Below are 14,867 nucleotides of genomic sequence, written 5' to 3'. Positions count from 1 at the left end.
AATACCAGTCTGGACTACTTAGCGTCCATAAAACTCAAAGACCCAGACATGTCCAACCTCTTTACTGAGAAAGAACGCTGGAACACAGGAAAGGAGAGTAATAGTGGCTATGAGCTAAAACTGTTAAGAGAAAAATAAAGATTAGGGATACTTTCTGTCATATGTTCTTATTCCCTAGATCCCTCTCTTTCTTCTAGATAGATTTTAGCTTACTGCTGCTCTGTTGTATAACCTCTTTTCTACTACTATTTTTACATAATTCAACGCTTTTACTTTTGGGACTGCTGTCAATCTAAGCTACCCCAGAATTACCTTGTTGTCCTAGAATTTCTCTATGTCTACTATGTCTAAGAGTTTATAATCTATGATCCTTTCAATAGGGAAAGAAAATAAAGTATTTCTCTGTTTCTGCATTAGGGCTCTCTCTCTTACCGGTTGGTAATTGATGGTAGGATTCATATTAGGTGTTGTGGTGCGTACAAGGCCAGGCTTAGGTGGGCCCCGCTGACCCTGTAGCTGGGCTGGGTTTGGTGCAATAACACGTTGAGACATCAACATGTGTGGGAGGGTGGTATTGGTTGCTGAACGGATGACACTGTGACCCTGAAAGGGAAGAAGAAGAAAAAAAGAACTAGTCATAGGCAGTAAAATGCCCCACAAAATACTAAAGAGAAAGCATTGTCTATAATACACAGCTGAGTATATTACACAGCTCGGTGGAAACACAGAAACACAGCTGACTTGGTAATTCTGTCTAATGATCTACGGACAAATCTATCATCAGTGGAAACCCTGATTAGTAGCTAGGAATTTCCTGGCCTTTTTGGTTTAAGTTAACCTTATATGGAAAAGGACTAAGTTGGAAGACTCTAGAGAAGAATTACAGTGGAAAGATGAGGGTTATTAATTTTTACTACAGACTAAATCATGCCATAAAGGACCAACGAGAGTATCTGTAGTAATAACACCTCTAATCATGGCCAGATGCTTCTATAACAGTCACAAAAGCCCCAAAACACACAGAGGATAAACAGGGTCCTCTGACACTAAGATTCCACTATCAGTCACATACCTGTAATGTTCTCAAATTCTGAGGTTCAACCCCTTGGGCTCCAGGCCGGGAGGGAAGCTTAGCTAGGCCCTGCTGTCCCACATGGGCAGGAGATGGCTGAACAATGGATGCTGCATTCTGTACAACTGGAGTCTGGGAGAGAAAAGAGAAAATAAGACAGGGAAAGGAAAGCTAATAATCAGAGGTAGAAACCTGGTGTACTTCTATACTTTTACAATTCTTTGTCAGTGTGACATGCCTATTAACCAAGAGGAAAAATGAGAAAAATGGAATAAAGATTTTAAGGTCTAAGATTTTAAAATATCACTATTCCTAGAGACTAAAAACCATGGAACAAGAGAAGAATGGGTCTCCCAGCTGAACACACCTAAGGCAGCTCACTCTCAAATCCGTCCTTCTGTCCCTTCCCCCAGTCCTTTATTCCCAGGGCACACTACCTTCTGGACCACATTCTCCTTCTGTAGCTGACTCTGTCTCAGTTTCTTTAACAGCACCAGGCGGGCTTCTTCCAATCGCAGTTCGTCCCTCAGCTGCTTGATGAGCTGCTGACGCTCCTCGATGCCTTTGCCCTAAGGGGACACACAGACTGTCAGCTATAGTAGTAGCAGGAACCAAGAGTCCATTCCTGCAAGATGACCTCTTCTTTTAGGTCTGAAACCTTCACCTTCCATAAGAAGCAGGAGTGTTGATGAGATTATCATCTTTGTGTCCTCGGGGTCTGGCACAGTGCCTGGTATTCAGTAGTTACTCAAAAAATGCTTACAGAATGAAAGGAGAGACCATATATAAATGCTAAGTAACTTGATTCCTGGCAAAATATAAGAATGGCCAAAGGGAGAGATTACTTACCTTTAAAATAGTGTTTCTAAACCCTTTAAAGCCATGTTTTCTCTAGATAAACATAAAAACTTAGGAATCCTCCATATTCTGAGTCCCAGGATAAAGTATAGAAGGTATCCTGCCAGCCAGGACTTTATGTGACTTGAATTATGAAGTTTTATCTTCATTTTCCAAAGATATATCATATTGATTATGTTTTTTCAAACTATCTTCTCCACTTGATTCTAACAGTTCAAAGAGGGCATGCCTCTGAGGTTGAGAATCACTTATAAAGCTTAAATCTTATAAAGGTAGTTATTTAGATCCAAAAAATAAACTGTAAAAAAAGAACTGGGACTCATAGAGAATTAAAATGAATAGGAGGAGCAAAAAATGAAGAAAGAAATATTTCTTTTTTTTACCTTAAACATCTCTAAGTTGGCTGCTTTGAGTCTTTCTTCCATTCGGGAGCTGGAACGGGGACTGGAAGCCTCATTATCAGACAAAACAATGATGTCTGGGGAGGGAGTTAGCCTTCCCCGGTCTGGTTCACTGGACAAAAAAAAGGAAAAATTAAGGTATTTCCAACAGTGAAGTTCATAGAAAAGTTAAGAAAACTTCTTTGCTACAGTGATCAAAAAATCCAAGGGAACTTATTTAGGTCTGCCCCAATTCACCCAGGGGAAGACAGAGACACTCAAATTCCAGGATAGTGAAGACAACAAGATTTTAAGTGATGATAAAACCTCAGTAGAAGTACTTTTCCCATCTCGATTCCTTACAGAGGATGCATGAACAGACACAAAGACACTTGACTGGCTTTAGAAGTGGGAGTAAGAGATGACCGTTCTTACCACACTGATTTCCATCAAAATTCTAAATGTTTTCCCTGTATCTCACTCTCCTATGAGTTGCCTTGTTAGTTATTTAGAGGTCCAAGAAGGAAAAAGCCAGTTTGAAATGGGGAAGAAGGGCTAAGGCAGCTGCGCCTATCTGGCCACCCTAGGTACAGACGGTATGTTGCTAAGGAGGCAGCTCATTATACTGATAAAAACATGCTCCTAGCTACATGAGGAAGTGAAAGAAGGAAGTTATGTGACAATTCCAATGAGAGTCCATCCTGTCAAAAGTTAAGGCAAAAGTTCTTATGGTGGGGAGAAAAAGAGTTAAGGCAAAAGAAGATACTGTTGTCAGTGACTTGAAGGAATGGACAGTGCCAAGTATAATGTCTATAGCTTTCTGGAGAACTGACACTCCAGAACTAAATATATGGAATTTGCATCTACTTGCCAGAGTTCTACTTAGCATCTTCCCTTAGAAAGAAACTGTCTAGAATTGACTCTGAAATCTAAATCTTCCATACTGGCTCCCCTATTCCCAATCCTATTAGACAACTCTAGTTTTGGTCTTGTTTCTTGTTTCTCTAAAAATGGCACTCAGTGCGTAAGACCTGGTTAACAAGAATCCTGGAATTCCAATTGCTTTAGGTTTTCAAATCAATGACCATATCTTCTAGCTATCCTCTAACCTCTTAACTCAAAGATTATCTTTCTTACTTACCTGAACTCTTCAGTGTAGTTATGAGTATATAGGTCTCAAGGAATGTGTTTTTAGGTCTTATTTAAACATGTAACTCAAACCCTTAACATCCACAGATCTTTAGTCCTGAAAGCCTCTCTACCATTTCTCAGGGCCTCTCATCTCAGCTGCTGTTGGGATGTGGATGGCTTCTGGACAAGGCACCTAGATAGTTGAGATAGGCATTTCTCAATTTTAGTAACTAACATTGTTACTAAAATCAACCAAATACAGCTAAGAAAGTAGAATGGGGAACAGAGTGACAGAACTTTTTTGGGAACTATTAAGTCTGTTCCAAATGCTCCATTAACCACTGGTGGGTCACAGACTCAGCAAGCTCAGAATGCAGGGTTACAGAAAAAGAAGCCATTAGAGGGAGGAAAAAACCTTCCATTCTCTAACCTTAAGTTCCTAGAGTAATGATTAGGCCTACATAAAAAGTTTGAATTTTTTTGTGATTTTATCATTTCTGTATTATATTCCTTCACTACCCCCTACCTCCCACATTCCTAACCTAAGATGGGTGAACAGTTTTGAGGTCTGGTAGATTTCTACTCCTACTTGACTCTCCAGTGTTTATATCAATAGTCGGAAGCTCTTTCTATTCTAGTCCTGGATGGATACATACATTACAGATTATTTCTAAGATAAGAAATTCTCCTTGCTCAAATGAGTGGTACCTACTGCTTAAGGACTGGCCAGCAACAAGACAGGCAAAGACAATCCTGAATGGAAATTTTGGAATTGAGTGGCATTTATCAGGAAGTTGCAGTTGAGAATAATCCTAAATGATACTTGATTCCCAGATATAATCAGATCCACATTAAATATGTAGCACAGGTAAGGCAAAGCCCCAGTCAAGTTTCATTTCCTTGATTTTTCTTTTTACTTTTGACCTGGGATTCTGGCTTCATTCATTAAACTTTCCAGGGACAGAAATTATTTCGCTACTTTCCCAAACATATATATGATTTACAATATTTGGTGTTCTTATGAAACCCTACCTGTTAGATAATATAAAAAGCCAGACTTACTGCACACATCACCTGTGACTCAGAACAGCAGGTTCCTAGGAGTTATAGAACTCCTAATCCTTATCCCAGTAGTAAAAACAACTAAAAAGGAAAGAAAATGCCATGCCTCTCTAGCATTCCAAAATATAAGCAGTACTGGTTTCACACATACCTTATATCATAGACATCAAAACTTGCCCAACTGATGACAAAGAAAAGTATTTAGGCAATTATGATATGGCTATCGTGTCCAAAGCTCTTCCTTCTGCTTTTAAGTTCTTTCCTCCTTTCATCCACATCAAAGAAACCACTGTTCTCCTTTCTGAACAATCTATTAATCTTGTTTGTCCTTATAAAAAAATTTGGGGCTAAGAAAATAGCGGTCAGTATATTTGGTGAAAGGGAAGAAGAGAAACAGAGGCCAAGAGGGCCTATTCTTCCAGTAGAACAGGGGTCTAGATGGTTTATTTTACATCAAGCCTCTTTTCCTGGGGACAGTTAAAAATACTTTCCAGCTTCAAAAGTTCACCTCTGTAAAATAAAATGAAATAAAATGAAAACCTATATGCTAACAAGCTGGAAAACCTAGAAGAAATGGACAACTTCCTAGAAAAATACAACCTTCCAAGACTGACCAAGGAAGAAACACAAAATCTAAACAGACTAATTACCAGCAAAGAAATTGAAGCGGTAATCAAAAATCTACCCAAGAACAAAACCCCGGGCCAGATGGATTTACCTCGGAATTTTATCAGACATACAGAGAAGACATAATACCCATTCTCTTTAAAGTTTTCCAAAAAATAGAAGAGGAGGGAATACTCCCAAACTCATTCTATGAAGCCAACATCACCCTAATACTAAAACCAGGCAGACCCCACCAAAAAAGAAAACTACAGACCAATATCCCTGATGAACATAGATGCAAAAATACTCAACAAAATATTAGCAAACCGAATTCAAAAATACATCAAAAGGATCATACACCATGACCAAGTGGGATTCATCTCAGGGATGCAAGGATGGTACAACATTCAAAAATCCACCAACATCATCCACCACATAAATAAAAAGAAGGACAAAAACCACATGATCATCTCCATAGATGCTGAAAAAGCATTCAACAAAATTCAACATCCATTCACGATAAAAACTCAACAAAATGGGCATAGAGGGCAAGTACCTCAACATAATAAAGGCCATCATATATGATAAACCCACAGCTAACATCATACTGAACAGCAAGAGGCTGAAAGCTTTTCCTCTGAGATCAGGAACAAGACAGGGATGCCCACTCTCCCCACTGTTATTCAACATAGGACCGGAGGTCCTAGCCATGGCAATCAGACAAAACAAAGAAATACAAGGTTCCAGATTGGTAAAGAAGAAGTCAAACTGTCACTATTTGCAGATGACATGATATTGTACATAAAAAACCCTAAAGACTCCACCCCAAAACTATTAGAGCTAATATCGGAATTCAGCAAAGTTGCAGGATACAAAATTAACACACAGAAATCTGTAGCTTTCCTATACACTAACAATGAACTAATAATAGAAAGAGAAATCAGGAAAATAATTCCATTCACAATTGCATCAAAAAGAATAAAATACCTAGGAATAAACCTAACCAAGGAAGTGAAAGACCTATACCCTGAAAACTACAAGACACTCTTAAGAGAAATTAGAGAGGACACTAACAAATGGAAACTCATCCCATGCTCTTGGCTAGGAAGAATTAATATTGTCAAAATGGCCATCCTGCCCAAAGCTATATACAGATTTGATGCAATCCCTATCAAATTACCAACAACATTCTTCAACGAACTGGAACAAATAGTTCAAAAATTCATATGGAAACACCAAAGACCCCGAATAGCCAAAGCAATCCTGAGAAGGAAGAATGAAGTGGGGGGGATCTCACTCCCCAACTTCAAGCTCTACTACAAAGCCACAGTGATCAAGACAATTTGGTACTGGCACAAGAACAGAGCCACAGACCAGTGGAACAGAATAGAGACTCCAGACATTAACCCAAACATATATGGTCAATTAATATACGATAAAGGAGCCATGGACATACAATGGGGAAATGACAGTCTCTTCAACAGATGGTGCTGGCAAAACTGGACAGCTACATGTGAGAGAATGAAACTGGATCACTGTCTAACCCCATACACAAAAGTAAATTCAAAATGGATCAAAGACCTGAATGTAAGTCATCAAACCATAAAACTCTTAGAAAAAAACAGAGGCAAAAATCTCTTGGACATAAACATGAGTGACTTCTTCACGAATATACCTCCCCGGGCAAGGGAAACAAAAGCAAAATGAACAAGTGGGACTATATCAAGCTGAAAAGCTTCTGTACAGCAAAAGACACCATCAATAGAACAAAAAGGTACCCTACAGTATGGGAGAATATATTCGTAAATGACAGATCAGATAAAGGCTTGACATCCAAAATATATAAAGAGCTCACGCACCTCAACAAACAAAAAGCAAATAATCCAATTAAAAAATGGGCAGAGGAGCTGAATTTCCAAAGAAGAAATTCAGATGGCCAACAGACACATGAAAAGGTGCTCCCCATCGCTAGTTATCAGAGAAATGCAAATTAAAACCACCATGAGATATCATCTCACACCAGTAAGGATGGCTACCATCCAAACGACAAACAACAACAAATGTTGGTGAGGTTGTGGAGAAAGGGGAACCCTCCTACACTGCTGGTGGGAATGTAAACTAGTTCAACCATTGTGGAAAGCAGTATGGAGGTTCCTCAAAAAGCTCAAAATAGAAATACCATTTGAACCAGGAATTCCACTTCCAGGAATTTACCCTAAGGATGCAGCAGCCCAATTTGAAAAAGACAGATGCACCCCTATGTTTATTGCAGCACTATTTACAATAGCCAGGAAATGGAAGCAACCTAAATGTCCATCAGTAGATGAATGGATAAAGAAGATGTGGTACATATACACAATGAAATAGTATTCAGCCATAAGAAGACAAATCCTACCATTTGCAACAACATAGATGTAGCTAGAGGGTATTATGCTCAGTGAAATAAGCCAGGCAGAGAAAGACAAGTACCAAATGATTTCACTCATATGTGGAGTATAAGAACAAAGAAAAACTGAAGGAACAAAACAGCAGCAGAATCACAGAACCCAAGAATGGACTAACAGTTACCAAAGGGAAAGGGACTGGGAAGGATGGGTGGGAAGGGAGGGATAAGGGCTGGGAAAAAGAAAGAGAGCATTACGATTAGCATGTATAATGTGGGGGGGAGGGCATGCGGAGGAATGTGCAACACAGAGAAGACAAGTAGTGATTCTACAGCATCTTACTATGTTGATGGACAGTGACTGTAATGGGGTATGTAGGGGGGACTTGGTGAAGGGGGGAGCCTAGTAAACATAAGGTTCTTTATGTAATTATAGATTAATGATAACAAACAACAACAACAAAAATGAAACACAATGGTAGGGTTTTCAGGGTAGTGTGATTTTTTAAACAAATTCATCTGTGCTACAGTACAATTCCAAGAACACTAGTAAGACTTTACACTAAAATATGTTAACAGTGCTTTTATGAAAAATGTATTTCAGTTCCAATTTTGAATGTGAGAAACCCACCTAACATTTCTCCTCTTCTTTCTTTCCAATGAAGCAGGATTAGTCACTTGCTCCAGAAGGGTAAGGGTGATTATGGGACAAGTGGGCTGCTCAGGTGAATGATCTCAGTTATCTACTTTCTATTTCTCCCAAAGGATCTAAGGTTGAATCTATTTTCTTAATATCCTGCTGACACTACCTATAGCTTCCAAGCTATCCAAAGATATTCCTCCTCTTCTAGGATCACTAGGGAATTTGTCTGAAGTTTCCTAAGAGTTTTTAATGCTATGACCAAGAATAATGCTCCCTCATTGGTTGTGGTTTAAAAAAAGTAATCCTGGTACAGTAGTACTAGTAAATAAAAATTAAACGATAGAGAATTAAACCCAGGTTAAGATTATAATCATTCCCTCCTTTCTTTCTCTATCAATCTAGCTCTTAAAGATACTGCTTTGGGGAAAAAAAAAAAGATCCTGCTTTGGATCAGTCCCAGGTCAAAGTCACCAAGGTCAGTTAAAGAACAACTGGACAATGAAAAGTAATTTTCATGCTTATCAGTTTCTAAAACATTAATAATGGCATGTTCTTAATACTAGGGTTGTCTATACTGTGATTTACTGTCCTAGTATTCTTTATGCACAGCTGGTTCTAGGTACCTCTTCTTAGTGTGTGCTCCATCAACTTTGACAGATACCAGAAAAGACCTGTGGAAATTTGTGCTTATGTGTTGTTTGGTGTGTGTGTGTGCGTACACAATCATGAGTGTGTGTGTATAAGCAAATGTGTATGCATATGTGGGGGCTAGGGAGAGTGGCACACCTGAAGCAAGAATGTATAGAATCACCACATGAAGATAATTTCTTTGGCACAAGACACAAGACAAGCTGGCACGATGATTCTGATGTAATAAAAACTGGGACTCCATAATAAACAGATCCTAAAACTCCTGAGATGATCTGAAGAAAGATTGTTTTTTCCTTCCTAAAATGGCCATAAGATTAGCAAGAATGTGTATATTATCTCACTTCTAATTGGGGTATCAGGTCTTATCCAGAAATGACCACTTTATCTTAAGGATAAGAATTATGATTCCCTGTATGCTAAGCACACTTTTGAGGCACTTAAGTTTCATTTGGAAATGACAGGATTTCATGGTCAAGCCAGTTGGCACAGGTATGTCCTTTTTCAAGAAACTGTAGGATGAAAAACACCCTTCTCTCATTGGAATTCATTCCCTTTTTATAGACCTAGTTTATAAGAAGACCTGATCCCTGGAGGCAGCTGAACTGAACCATACCTCCTTCTAGCACTCATATCCACAGGTTCATCATTGATGTTTTCTTTGCCTGGTCTTCCAGCAGTCCTGTTGTCCCCATGAGGCCTGAGATTCCCATTGAGTTTCTCTTCATAGCCCTTGACACCACTGCCATCCTGTTTGGTGGGTAACTCATGCGGTACTTCAAGATTTGCTAAATCCTTCCGTTTGAGCAATGCCAACATTTTCAGACGTTCCATGGCCTCATGCCCCTCCATTTTGAGTCGCTTGGCCAGGACATCATCTCGCTCATCTGCTGGGTCTAAGCTCCGCTTCAACAGATTCAAGCGAAGAGCATCTTCTGTCATTCTATCCATCCTATGGAAAGAAAAACATAAGTGAGATAAAAATAAAGCCCCTTAAATAGTCTATAAGGAAAGAGGGTAAGGTGATAAAGGTATTAAGAAAAATCACAGATATAAACATGGAAGTTCAAAGTTAATCAAGCTAACCTTCTACCCTCAATGTTCCTTTAACATTTGTAGTAAAGATTTCTCCACTCAACCTCAGCAAGGTAAGTAAACTTTACATACTTTCATACACATACATACCAAGGTTCTCACTGTATAGATGCCTGAAACCAAAGACTATACTCACCTGAACAGTCCATTAAGACTACATCTCTCAAACAATAAACAAACACCCTTTTATGACTGGCTTTTTGTGTGTGTATGCTCAAAGTCAGATGCTTTGGTTTTAATTCTCATGCCAAATTCTTCTCCTGGACAAGATTCTTTTAAGAATGGGAAATTACTCAGGTTGACCACACATATCTTTAATTGGGCAATCTTATGGATAAAGAAATATGAGAAAGATGAATTAGACAAAGGGCATCTAATAGGAAACCTCAGTTGTATGGATATGGCAAGAATCAGAGGGACTATTGTTATTTGCCTGAAATTCTATATAGATTCAGTATCTTTAGATACTTGGCTTTGTCTAATTAAAAAGTCAGGTGCTTAGGTTGATAAGAGGCAATACTTTCTCAACTCATGTAGCAAAACTATTAAAGGCAAGCCAATTATCATTTTCTCCTTCACACTTTGATTTTTTACACTAACGAAATCTAAATGCAGAATTTCTCCAACACTTTAAATCCAGGGCTGTTTTTCCTGATAGGAAAGAGCAATGAGGCACTGGAAAAAAAATTTCTTGTGTCACAGAAACATAGGTTCAAACTGCTATTTAATCTTACAAGGTCAAATATTTAGTAAGTTACTTTACCTCCCAAGTCTCAATTTCATCTATAAAAGTGGGCACTTAGAAGGTGCTCAACAAAATTTAATTTCTATACCCTAGGGCTATGACTTTCATATCTAAGATATGCAATTAGGCTAGATAATTCACAGACTCAGGTGGCGGGAGGGAGAAGACTACCAAGGTTAATTGGTTCTCTTATAAAGAAAAATATCTGTGTACTTGAAGCATCTTCCATTTGATTCTCTTCCAGTTATAATGAAGAAAAATAACCATTATATAGTCAGTAAGTTATCCTCGAACCTTTGGTAACTACAAACCTAAAGACTGTAATAGATACAAAAAATTAAAAAGCCTGTAATAGAAACAAAAAATTAAAAAAGAGAAATTCAACCACAACATTAAAGAAACTGATCAAATATCAAGAGAAGAGTATATAAGAGAGGAAGAAAGGAGCTATAAAAACAAACTGAAAACAAACAAGTACTAAAAAAAGCAGCAATAAGTACATACCTATTAATAATTACCTTAAATGTAAATAGATTAAATGCACCCATCAAAAGAGACATAGAGTGACCGAATGGATAAAGAAACAAGAACTATCTATATGCTACCTACAGGAGACTCATTTCAGACCCAAAGACATACACAGGCTAAAAGTGAAGATATTTCATACAAAAAATAGGGAGAAAAATGCAGGAGTAGCAGTACTTGTATCAGACAAAATAGATTTCAAAACAAAGAAAGAAGAGACAAACAAGGACATTACATAATGATAAAGGGGTCAGTCCAACAAGAGGATATAATATAACTATTATAAATATCTACACACCCACTATAGGTGCACCTAAATATGTAAAACAAATACTATCAGAATTCAAGGGGGAAATAGACCACAGCATATTTATTGTAGGAGACTTTAACACACCACTCACATCAACAGATCAACAAGACAGAAAATAAATAAGAAAATAGAGGCACTGAACAATACATTAGATTAGATTGACTTAACAGACATCTACAGAACACTCCACCCAAATACAGTAGGATATACATTTTTCTCAAGTGTACACAGAACATTCTCCAGAACAGATCACATACTAGGCCACAAAAAGAGTCTCAATAAATTAAAAAAGAGTGAAATTGTATCAAGCAACTTCTCAGACCACAATGATATGCAACTATAAATAAATTACACAAAGAAAATAAAAAAGCCTAAAAACACATGGAGGCTGAACAACATGCTTCTAAATAATCAATGGATCAACGACCAAATTGAAACAGAAATAAATACATGGAGACAAATGAAAACAAAGACATAACAGTCCAATATTTCTTGGACATCAGAAGAACAATCCCAAATAAACAGTCTAAAATCACAATGAAAGAAACTAGAAAAAGAAGAACAAATGAAAATCAAAGTTAGTAGAAAGAAGAATATAATAAAGATCAAAGCAGAAATAAATAATACAGAGGAGAATTAAATAGAAAAAATTAATGAAACTAAAAGCTGGTTCTTTGAAAAAGATAAATACAATAGGTAACCCCCTAGCCAGACTTATCAAGTAAAAGAGAGTATACAGATAAATAAAATCAGAAACAAAGAAGTAGTAGTCACAAGAGATACCACAGAAATAGAAAGAATTATTAGGGAATACTATGAAAAATTATATGGCAATGAATTGGACAACGTAGAAGAAATGGACAAATTCCTTGAAAAATACAATCTTCCAAGATTGATCCAGGAAGCAACAGAAAATCTGAACCAACCAATTACCATTAATAAAATTAAACTGGTAATCAAAAAACTCCCAAAAAACAAAATTCCAGAACCCAATGGCTTCACAGGTGAATTCTACCAAACATTTAAAGAAGAGCTAATACCCATCCTTCTTAAAGTATTCCAAAATGTAAAAGAGGAGGGAATACTTCCAAACTCATTTTATGAGGTCAGTATCACTTCAATACCAAAATGAGACAAAGACATTACAAAAAAAAAAAGAAAATTATAGACCAACATCCCTGATGAACATAGATGCAGAAATCAACAACAGAATAGTGGCAAACCAAATTCAAGAATATATCAAAAGGACAATCCATCACAACCAAGTGGGATTTATTCCAAGGATGCAAGGATGGTGTAATATTCATAAATCAATCAATATTATACACCACATTAACAAAAAGAAGGATTAAAAACCACATGATCATCTCCATGGATGCTGAAAAAGCACCTGACAAAATTCAACACCCATTCATGATAAAAACTCTCAACAAAATGGGTATAGAGGGTACATACCTCAACATAATAAAAGCCATATATGACTAACCCAGAGCTAACATCATACTCAATGGTGAAAAGCTAACATCTTTTCCTCTAAGATCAGGAACAAGAGGAGGATGTCCACTTTCACCACTTTTACTCAACATAGTACTAGAGTTCCTAGCCATGGCAATCAGATAACAGAAAGACATAAAAGGCATCAAAACTGTTAGAGAAGTTAAACTGTCACTATTTGTAGATGACACGGTATTATATATAGAAAGCCCTAAAGACCCCATCAAAAAACTATCAGAACTAGTAACTGGATTCAGCAAAGTTCCAGGATACAAAATTAATACACAGAACTCTGTTGCATTCCTATATACTAATAATGAACTAGCAGAAAGAGAAATCAGGAAAACAATTTCACTCACAATTGCATCAAAAAGAATAAAATACCTAGGAATAAACCTAACCAAGGAAGTGAAAGACCTATACTATGAAAACTGTAAGACACTCATGAAAGAAATTAAGGACACAAATAAATGGAAATTTATCATGCTCATAGATAGGAAGAATGAATACTGTCAAATGCCCATCCTGCCCTAAGCAATTTACAGATTCAATGCAATCCCTTATCAAAATTCCATCAGCATTTTTCAATGAACTAGAACAAATAGTTCTAAAATTCATGTGGAACCACAAAAGACCCCAAATAGCCAAAGCAATCCTAAGAAAGAAGAGCAAAGCTGGGGGTATCATACTCCCTGACTTCAAGGTATACTACAAAGCTACAGTAATCAAAACAGCATGGTACTGGCCTAAGACCAGACTCAATGGTCAATGGAACAGAGCAGACAGCCCAGATATAAACCCATGCACATATGGTCAATTAATATATGATAAAGGATAAACATAATGTTCTTCATGTAATTGTAGATTAATGATACCAAAAAAATATGATAAAGGAACCATGAATATACAATGGAGAAAGACAGCCTCTTTAATAACTGGCTGGGAAAATTGGACAGCTACATGCAAGAGAATGAAAATGGATTACTGTCTAACTCCATACACAAAAGTAAATTCAAAATGGATCAAAGACCTGAATGTAAGTCATGAAACCAAGAAACTCTTAGAAGAAAACATAGGCAAAAATTTCTTGAACAAAAATATAAGCAACTTTTTCCTCGACACATCTCCTTGGGCAAGGAAAACAAAATAAAAAATCAACAAGTGGAACTACATCAAACTAAAAAGCTTCTGTACAGCAAAGAACACCATCAGTAGAACAAAAAGGCAACCTATAGTATGGGAGAATATATTCATAAATGATTTACCTGGTAAGGAGTTAACACCCAAAATATATAAAGAACTCATATGCCTCAACACCAAAAAAACAAATAACTTGATTAAAAAATGGGCAGAGGACCCAGACATTTCTCCAAAGAAGAAACACAGGTGGCCAACATGAAAAGATGCTCCACACTGCTAATCATCAGGGAAATGCAAATCAAAACCACAATGAGAAGTCACCTCACACCAGTTAGAATGGCACTGTCCAAAACACAAAAAAATTAACAAATGCCGGTGAGGATGCAGAGAAATGAGAACCAGCCTACACTGTTGGTGGGAATGTCAACTGGTGCAGCTACTGTGGAAAAGCAGTATAGAGGTTCCTCAAAAAGCTAAAAACAGAAGTACCATTTGATCCAGCAATTCTACTTCTAGGAACTTACTCAAAGAAAATGAAATACCTGATTTGAAAAGATATAGGCACCTCTATGCTTATCACCACATTGTCTGCAGTAGCCAAGATATGGAAACAACTTAAGTGTCCGTCAACAGATGAATGGATAAAGATGATGTGGTACATATATACAATGAAATATTCTTCAGCCAGAAAAAGAAATGAAATTCTGCCACTAACAACAACATGGATGGATCTAGAAGGTATTATGCTTAGTCAAGTAAGCCAAGTGGAGAAAGA

The 14,867-nt window shown here is 37.3% G+C and overlaps 2 protein-coding genes across 3 annotated transcripts in view; both read right to left on the bottom strand.

The window, feature by feature from the left end:
* The window catches only part of DENND4B (DENN domain containing 4B), a 135,580-nt gene that overhangs the window by 26,448 nt on the left and 94,265 nt on the right, over positions 1-14,867 (bottom strand). The gene's annotated exons all lie outside the window — the stretch shown is intronic.
* GATAD2B (GATA zinc finger domain containing 2B) overlaps positions 1-14,867 on the bottom strand; it is a 98,410-nt gene that overhangs the window by 7,788 nt on the left and 75,755 nt on the right. For both annotated transcript variants that reach the window (XM_036922238.2, XM_036922239.2), the window contains exons 2-6: positions 9,400-9,735; positions 2,314-2,443; positions 1,510-1,641; positions 1,073-1,204; positions 433-603 (exon numbers count right to left, since the gene is read on the bottom strand). In XM_036922238.2, the coding sequence (XP_036778133.2) occupies positions 433-603; positions 1,073-1,204; positions 1,510-1,641; positions 2,314-2,443; positions 9,400-9,734 (900 nt within the window). In that variant the 5' untranslated portion in view covers position 9,735. The remainder of the gene's footprint in view (positions 1-432; positions 604-1,072; positions 1,205-1,509; positions 1,642-2,313; positions 2,444-9,399; positions 9,736-14,867) is intronic.

This window comes from Manis pentadactyla, chromosome 19 (assembly GCF_030020395.1).
Source record: "Manis pentadactyla isolate mManPen7 chromosome 19, mManPen7.hap1, whole genome shotgun sequence".
Taxonomy (NCBI): Eukaryota; Metazoa; Chordata; class Mammalia; order Pholidota; family Manidae; genus Manis; species Manis pentadactyla.
Note: the sequence above shows the minus strand (reverse complement) of the source record. Positions and strands in the feature narration are given on the sequence as shown.